General features: G+C 39.0%; 1 protein-coding gene across 1 annotated transcript; it reads right to left on the bottom strand.

The window, feature by feature from the left end:
• Positions 1-267: 267 nt before the first annotated feature.
• LOC135468170 (MAP3K12-binding inhibitory protein 1-like) lies at positions 268-8816 on the bottom strand. Its single transcript, XM_064746261.1, has 9 exons — positions 8763-8816; positions 8429-8545; positions 7907-8218; positions 6268-6364; positions 5427-5504; positions 5086-5250; positions 3561-3658; positions 2689-2775; positions 268-962 (listed from the first exon to the last, which is right to left on the bottom strand). The coding sequence occupies exons 1-9, from the start codon at positions 8802-8804 to the stop codon at positions 888-890; spliced, it is 1071 nt and encodes a 356-aa protein (XP_064602331.1). The 5' UTR covers positions 8805-8816; the 3' UTR covers positions 268-887.
• Positions 8817-9502: the final 686 nt, after the last annotated feature.

The raw sequence follows: 9502 nt of genomic DNA, 5'->3' as shown, positions 1-9502 counted from the left end.
TTCGTGTGGCAGAATTAAGATCTGAAAACATGAAGTATGGTACAGTGCAGTTAAACATAGTTCAACAAACCAGAAAGTAAGACCAGTTTGAATTACGAATAATTCACGGTTTCTTATTTGAAGGATATTTCATATGGCAGATATCCGTTATAACGTATGTGTTTGGTATTGAGGGAGTCTCTGGATACCAACACACCCAAGCAAGTACCAGACAAACTTTCCCGCATACCAAATGCTCCAGACACAGAAGAAACTGAATACCCTTGTTTGAATATTTATTACTGAAGGCAAATTTTAAATTATTGATACAGTTTGTTCCTTAAGAATTATCCCCGTCCCTCTATATGGTATTCAATTCAACAAACCAACTCGTCTCCAAACAAAATAAATTGCAGTATCTGACTGAGACTTGACACGACAAGTAAACAACAATGTGCACAGTTTTGTCACAAGGAAGATAATTCTTCACAGTATACGGAAACTCAAAAAAGGGAGCTCATCCTGGTTGAAGCATACCATTATAACAGCAGAGTTACTGTTCCTGAAATACCACACTACGCCTGTATGAGTGAGGTCTCGATGGAAAAAAAATCACAATGCAAATCACAAGCAATAATATTTACTGAGAAACAGTACTTTCAAATAAATAATGATTTATTTCTGTAAACATCTGCCTGCGTTTTTTTTTCCCCAAGGCTATGAGCAACATTGTATCACCCAGTCTTCAAATTTAAAATCATCTTTTCAGAAAATGAAATGCGTACAAAGCCGTGACTGTTTAAGTTCATCCTATTGTGTGACTTTGTCAGTTCGCCTATGGTGTGACTTTCTCAGTGCATCCCATTGTTCGACTTTCTCAAACCAGAATTCTCAGTTCATCCCATGAATCAGCTGTCATTTTTTGATAACAACTTATCTCGCAAGGCTTTCATCTTTGCATCGATTTCTTCTACTGACAGATCCTGTGGAGACAAAACCAGTATCTCAATACACATAAAATTTTAACAGACAAACCATTTTGGCGTCTTTTTTTGTACACCTCACCCTCCTCACACAGAAGCTGTTGTAATGAGGGTGTTATACACCTCTCCCTCCTCACACAGGAGCTGTTGTAATGAGGGTGTTATACACCTCTCCCTCCTCACACCGGAGTTGTTGTAATGAGGGTGTTATACACCTCTCCCTCCTCACACCGGAGTTGTTGTAATGAGGGTGTTATACACCTCTCCCTCCTCATACCGGAGTTGTTGTAATGAAGGTGTTATACACCTCTCCCTCCTCACACAGGAGTTGTTGTAATGAGGGTGTTATACACCTCTCCCTCCTCACACAGGAGTTGTTGTAATGAGGGTGTTATACACCTCTCCCTCCTCACACAGGAGTTGTTGTAATGAGGGTGTTATACACCTCTCCCTCCTCACACAGGAGTTGTTGTAATGAGGGTGTTATACACCTCTCCCTCCTCACACCGGAGTTGTTGTAATGAGGGTGTTATACACCTCTCCCTCCTCACACAGGAGTTGTTGTAATGAGGGTGTTATACACCTCTCCCTCCTCACACAGGAGTTGTTGTAATGAAGGTGTTATACACCTCTCCCTCCTCACACAGGAGTTGTTGTAATGAGGGTGTTATACACCTCTCCCTCCTCACACAGGAGTTGTTGTAATGAGGGTGTTATACACCTCTCCCTCCTCACACAGGAGTTGTTGTAATGAAGGTGTTATACACCTCTCCCTCCTCACACAGGAGTTGTTGTAATGAGGGTGTCCTACACCTCTCCCTCCTCACACAGGAGTTGTTGTAATGAGGGTGTTATACACCTCTCCCTCCTCACACAGGAGTTGTTGTAATGAGGGTGTTATACACCTCTCCCTCCTCACACAGGTGTTGTTGTAATGAGGGTGTTATACACCTCTCCCTCCTCACACAGGAGCTGTTGTAATGAGGGTGTTATACACCTCTCCCTCCTCACACAGGAGTTGTTGTAATGAGGGTGTTATACACCTCTCCCTCCTCACACAGGAGTTGTTGTAATGAGGGTGTTATACACCTCTCCCTCCTCACACCGGAGTTGTTGTAATGAGGATGTTATACATGTAAATGGTGCATGCTGTACATATATGAAGTTTTTATCCACTAAAAGCTTTTGACATACATGTATCCTAAATGACCTAAAATTTCGCCTACAAAAGTGCATTTTTAGAGGCAAATAAATGTCACAAAATATTATTTTTGGTGCTGAAATTTTCCAGTAGAATATCATCCCATTTTCCAAGCAAACCTCAAAACACCTTTTTACAATCAATATAATTCTCAGAATCCGGAAAAATGGGCAAGTTAGTCATGGACAAAATTTATGGTCGTTTAGGGTATACGAGAGGACAAGACATGGTGCCATACTTGATATTAATTGTAAGCCACATCAGCATTATAACATTTCATTGGATAATTGCATGATAACCAAGCCTCTCACTTTCGTCACATCAAAAGTATTACTGATACATGTATGTGTAACAACAACTTTGTGAAAACTCCTCGGACACATTTCAAAATAAGAAAAAACATTTATTTTTTACTAAAAGCAGAGATTGCTTCCACAAATGTAACTTTAATATTAAAATTAAACTGTTGGAAGACGCATAATTAACATTTATGTGTCACTGATGCATAACACAAATAGTTCTGACCTTGTACTGTGGTGTTATCTCCCCTGATTTCAGAGACGAATACATCTGAAGCTCCCGAGGTCTTCTCCGGAGTTTTGGTGGAGTAGGCTACCAAATATAACGTTATGAAATAGGGCTCTATACACAACCTTAGTATCGAACAAACTGGATATGTAGTACCATAAAGATCAACTTTATTTCTTACTGAGGTTAAAAATTTCAGCAAGAGGCTGCACTGTATCCGGCAATTTTTTTTTCAGTGGGTAGGAACTTGTTCAAAAAGCCATTCAGAACCCTTTACTGTTTCATGGGATCTACATGTATCTTGGGGGTTTTCGTGAGCAGGGGTGGTGAGGGGAGGTGGGGGTATGCAGCTTGTAGCACGCCAGCCCTGGGCAGTGACCCAGGAGCCTCTCACCAATGCCGCTGCTGTGAGTTCAGCTCAGGTTGGCTTAATCTCTAGCTGTACGTGGGAAGGTCTGTCAGCAACCTGGACATGGTCAAGGGTTTCCATCAGGCTCTGCCCAGTTTCCTCCCACCATAATCCTAGCCGCCGTTATATAAATGAAATATTCTTCAGAACGGCGTAATACACCAATCAAATAAATAAATAAATACATGTATCTCTTCACCTCTTCCCTTTCTGACACCTATTTACATCGGCTGAATCTAAGTATCACAGACTGCATCCAAGAAAGAACACTCATAATCTAGGTCTATAACTCAGTGTGCCCAGGTGCTGCATAACCATAAGGCATAAACTGACCAATGGCTATATTTCATTTGGTTCATAATACAAATATCAACAAAATATTTAAACCCATTTTTAAATAATGTCAACAGTATGCCTTGTAAGTAACTCTTCAGCAAATAAACTACAACTAAGTACATACCCCATGGCTAAAATACTCTGGTGACAAACTTTCCAAATACAGGATTCTGTTTTCCATGCGCCTGAGTCTAGAAAACATATCTTTACTTGATTTGGAATCTAAAACAAAAAATTTATGTCACTTGATAAGTGTTAGTTACAAAGTCACTCTATGCTGTTCTATATTCAACATTTCTGCTCTTCGCAGTTTTATCTAAATGCTGCTCTGTACTCAGTAACCCTGATCACCTTGATCTATATCTAAACACAGCTGATCACCTTGGTCTGTATATGAATGTTGCTCTATATTCATTAGTTCTGCTCACCCTTGTTTTTATCTCAATGCTGCTCTATATTCAGTAGTTCTGCTCACCCTTGTTTTTATCTAAATACTGCTCTATATTCAGTAGTTCTGCTCACCTTTGTCTTTATCTAAATGCTGCTCTGTATTCAGTAGTTCTGCTCACCCTTGTCTTTATCTAAATGTTGCTCTATATTCATTAGTTCTGCTCACCCTTGTCTTTATCTAAATGTTGCTCTATATTCATCAGTTCTGCTCACCCTTGTTTTTATCTTAATGCTGCTCTATATTCAGTAGTTCTGCTCACCCTTTTTTTTATCTAAATGCTGCTCTGTATTCAGTAGTTCTGCTCACCCTTGTCTTTATCTAAATGCTGCTCTGTATTCAGTAGTTCTGCTCACCCTTGTTTTTATCTAAATGCTGCTCTATATTCAGTAGTTCTGCTCACCCTTGTTTTTATCTAAATGCTGCTCTACATTCAGTAGTCCTGCTCACCCTTGTCTTTATCTAATTGCTGCTCTATATTCAGTAGTTCTGCTCACCCTTGTTTTTATCTAATTGCTGCTCTATATTCAGTAGTTCTGCTCACCCTTGTTTTATCTAAATGCTGCTCTATATTCAGTAGTTCTGCTCACCCTTGTTTTTATCTAAATGCTGCTCTGTACTCAGAAGCCCTGATCACCTTGAACTATATCTAAACACAGCTCTTTATTCAGTAGTTCTGCTCAATTGTGTCTTTATGTAAATGCTACTCTATATTCAGTAGCTCTGCTCACCCTTGTCTTTATCTAAATGCTGCTCTATATTCATTAGTTCTGCTATCCCTTGTTTTTATCTAAATGCTGCTCTGTACTCAGAAGCCCTGATCACCTTGAACTATATCTAAACACAGCTCTTTATTCAGTAGTTCTGCTCAATTGTGTCTTTATGTAAATGCTGCTCTATATTCAGTAGTCCTGCTCACCCTTGTCTTTATCTAATTGCCGCTCTATATTCAGTAGTTCTGCTCACCCTTGTTTTTATCTAAATGCTGCTCTATATTCAGTAGTTCTGCTCACCCTTGTTTTTATCTTAATGCTGCTCTATATTCAGTAGTTCTGCTCACCCTAGTTTTTATCTAAATGCTGCTCTATATTCAGTAGTTCTGCTCACCCTTGCCTTTATCTAAATGCTGCTCTATATCTAGTAGTTCTGCTCACCCTTGTCTATATCTAACTCCTGCTCTATATTAAGCAGTTCTGCTCACCTTGGTCTATAGCTAAATGCTGTTCTATATTCTGCAGTCTTTCCTCCATGGCTGGTGTTCCATCCTCTGTTTCAGATAACACCTTGACAGGGCCTGCATGTCTGGGATTAGCAGGCATGCAGCCTGGTACTGTTTGGGGGCCATGTACGTTGACAACACGAGACACTGCAAAAACCACAATGACATAACAGATTCGAGGAGAAAAATAAAGAGCACTATGCAGAAGAAGAATCAGTGCACCCACTCACTAAAATATGTAATATTCAGTCAGAAAGGCTATTTCACATGAATTTTATCCAAAAACTGAACTGCTGAAGACACATTTGACAAGTTGTTTTTACCTTTCACATGACTACTGCTTCCTGCTCGAGGTATGAACACAGCATCAGTCCTGGCACAAGTCTCCTCTGACTGGCCATCTGAAAACAGTGGACCAATGAACTGTAAGTCTTACACCTAAGCCCACCATTGCACTGCACGTGCACAGCCAACAGACCAAGACAGAAGGTCACATGAGGACATTAAGGTGCATACACGTACATGTGTATCTGTTATGATACATCACATATTTCATATAGTATACAATTATACTGTACATGTAATTCTGGTCAAGAAGTAATACATCAGATCACAAATGTATACATGATGATACAATGTACATGACTACTTGTAATACTGCTTAGCCCAGGGCTAGGGGCCCTATATTCATTGAGTTGAACAAGATCACCACTTTTGATATATGAACAATTGCAATCAAAGTGCAATTGAAATACATATTTGACTAACAACAAACTTATACACTAGCATGGCCCATGTACATGATTTGAATACTCATTTAATTCATTCACCTAGAATATGACTGCCTGGATACACACACACACGCTGTGAGGGCTACACTTAACAAACCTTTATCACCAAATTACACATGTTCAATAACGTTATACCTGACGTTATACAGTCATACCTGATGTAATCATACTGCCATCCTTGATGCAATGTCAAACCTGATTTTATATTGTCATACACATACTTGATGTTATGTCATACCTGATATGTTATACCATAAATACCTAATGGCATATCTGATGTTATAATGTCAAATCTGATGTTATAATGTCACATCTGATGTTATAATTTCATACCTGATGTTATAATGTCATACCAGAGGTTATTAAGTCGTACCTGATGTAAGAGAAAAGACAGAGCAGAATTCTCTTCTGTTCATTTCATCTACCTCCTGCTGCTTCCTGTCAATAAAAGCCTGAATTCTTCTCTCAATCTGTCAACAAATAGGCCACACAAACTCAAGTAAGAATTTGTCAGCTAAAGTCTCGTACCTTACAATATGTAAATACTATTTGTCTTCAAATTGGAATAACTTAATTTTTATTTAGATTAGAACAGATTAAATCTGGTTATAATTTTCATGTTACACTTGAGATGCCAAATTTATGGCTGTATATCACTAGGTTCCCAACTTGGATTTGGTAGCAAGACTACCAAACATCCCACATGTACAAGTGCAGGAGACAAACAATTGCAAAACTTCAGCCATGGAAATACATAAAGTACTAAAACACTTACCCTAAACATGGATTCTAGTACACAAAACAGACATTAAGGTCATGAATTTTGCAAATTTACTGTAATTAACACAAGGGATCAAATGAAATATCTAACTTACGTTATGGCTGTTTCACATGTATGCCAAATCTGAGCTCAATACATGCAGTACTTTTTCAAACGCCACCCCAAACATTCACTTTAAAGGATAAATAAGAAGGAACTATAAAACAAAGATTATGTTTCCATGCCAAATAAAGAAAATTATGCCCCTGGATTTTTTTTCAAAAAATTTCATTTTGGTGGTACTTTTATACCTGTTATTTAACCCTATATATTTTGTATATTTTCCATCAACAGTCTGATTTTTTTCAGCATTTATATCATGGCTGATCTTGTTCTGAACTCAGTGAACATACCGAATGCCCAGAGCCTGAGGAACCATGTTGCTGCAGTGTGAGCAAGGTGACATGTACATAGACACTGAAGGGCTTCTTCAGGCCAACTTAGCACCCCCTCTGCGCCCCTACACCTGCTGCCTTTCGGTCTGTTCCCCACACCCCCATCCACATTCGGCAAGACATGTTCGGTCTGTTCCCCACAGAGTTCTTTTCAATCAGGGATCCTCATTGACATCACTGCTGCAAGTTACTTAATTTTCGGACTGACTGCTGGGGCCTCAAGAAAACTATACTTTGAAGCCATTTTTACCCCCAAGAGTGAAAGTTGAAAAACTTGTTTGGACTGTTACATGTTAATACACATGATAATTTGGACATTAAAAAAATAAAACCAAAGAGTTTTATGTATCCTTCAACAATGATTCTTATACACAGGGGGCAAAGTGAATTGTGTAATTCATGGTGATTTATTTGACACATACAGAGCATCAATGGTGGAACATCCCCTTCATGTTCTTGTGCTTTATATGTATACAGTACCTCAGCTAAATATATTCAGCAGTTTTTGACAAATCAGCATTAACATTTAGTTTACCACTGATTCTGGTACACAATATGAGGCTGTCATGAATTTTGCAGTTTACGATAATTTGCCACAGAGCATCAAGAATGGAACATATCCCTTGTGTGCAAAGCCTGAGCTCAATACATGTAGTACTCTTTAAGATATCACTGCACTGTTATTGGAAGAGAACGGTTATGTTTGGGGTATGCCATTAGCTACATGTATGTCTACAACTTGCTCAAGGAAATTTAGATTTATCACGTTTACTAAAATCTTCCCTTAAATTATATACCTCTGATTTACTGGCTTTCACTTGCACTAAACTGGGGTCAACCTCTGGAATAGCTGAGGATTCTCTTTGTTTCTCACAACTTTCACTTTCAGTTTTGACACACACTTCCATGCTCCCTGGTTGGCTCTGCAGTACTTGCTCTGTTCCATCAGCAGTGTTTGCCAGCACTGCATCAACAGGCAAGCTCTCAACACTGTCTGTCAGCAATGAATCAGCTTGTGAGGTGTCAGCAGTGTGTGTTAGCTCTGCACCAAGATGTACAGTGTTGGCATTATCAACACCACAAACTTCGTCAAGACTGTGCAAAACCTCCTGCAAGGAAGGAAAAGGATTGAGCAAAGCTCTGGAGGAGATCACCGTTAGTTTGGAATACAGCAAGGCTACACCAAATACACATTCATACAAACATCATGAATAGATTTAATTTGAATGTGTCTGAATTTGAATTTGAGTGTCTTGTTACAGTAACGGCAGGTAATCCTCATTCTCACAATATTTTCTTCTCTGAAGCTGACACTCTACCTGCATTATCTTGATAAATACAATCAATCGCTCCCTGAAGGCCCTTGTTTCTAGATGAGCTTTGGAACCAGTATCCTGTATACCTACGCACTCCAAGGATTCCATAGAAGGTCCACCCTGTAAAGTAAAAGGAAAGACATATATATTACACTTGCAAATCACGCAAATCACATAAAATACGTAAACCCATCTACGGTAAAGAACTAAACTTGACTGAAACCAGGAGGCCGTTACTACTGGTGTGTTGTTGTTGTTTTTTTATGATGAAAAACCATGGAGAAAAAATTCAGCATTCTGCTTGGTGGACACCGTGATATTCCAGGACAACCCTTACATTATGACAAAATCTCTCCCAAGCTGGCAAAATCACGTCCATTTTGTATGAAACCGAAACGTGCAACCCGCGATCTCCACAGGGAGCATGCAAAACCTGGAATAGGCACATTAGCGGTGAGCTGACTGACTAAAATGCGGAAAGGCAAAATCATCTCAGATGAACTGCCTTAGGATCATGCTATTAACTTTAAGACGTTGAAATAATATTCTTTGTAGAATTTCTTGGTAAAAAAAAATATAAAAAAAATAATTTAAAGTTTTTCTGGTCACAGTTCTCTGTTGCTTTTTATTTGAAGAACACATTATTTTTGACTTATAGGCTGTCAATGTCATCCAAACAAAAACCCATGACACAAATGCAGCTATATATGTATGTGACTTAGTGTTAGTATGGGTAATGAATTATATTCATAAAATATCCTTAGTTTGGGATAAAGTGTTGGTCTACACTTTCTCATGTTATAGGCCTGTACATAGGCTTATGACTTAGTGGCTTGGCGTTACGACAAACTTGCACAGAATGGCTCTGTAATTATTGGTTGCATGTGCCTTCGGGGCTTGCATTATGAAAAGCTGACACAGAATGGCTTGTCCTTATTGCTGTGATCTTGACGGCAATTATGAAGCATTGGATAAGCATGGGCCTATACACAAGCAATGCTTGTTAAAGCAAAGTCTCCAAACATGAAGGATTATATGACTTATACACCAAACGGACACAGATCCGGCGAGTGGCCA

This window comes from Liolophura sinensis, chromosome 6 (assembly GCF_032854445.1).
Source record: "Liolophura sinensis isolate JHLJ2023 chromosome 6, CUHK_Ljap_v2, whole genome shotgun sequence".
NCBI lineage: Eukaryota > Metazoa > Mollusca > Polyplacophora > Chitonida > Chitonidae > Liolophura > Liolophura sinensis.
Note: the sequence above shows the minus strand (reverse complement) of the source record. Positions and strands in the feature narration are given on the sequence as shown.

Coding starts and splice junctions, on each gene's coding strand:
- LOC135468170 (XM_064746261.1), bottom strand. CDS start 8,804: ATGGACGTGATTTTGCCAGCTTGGGAGAGATTTTGTCATAAT. Junction 3,659..5,085: donor GCATTTAGCTATAGACCAAG/GTGAGCAGAACT, acceptor TTTTTGTTTTAG/ATTCCAAATCAAGTAAAGAT. Junction 963..2,688: donor AGATAACACCACAGTACAAG/GTCAGAACTATT, acceptor TTGTCTCCACAG/GATCTGTCAGTAGAAGAAAT.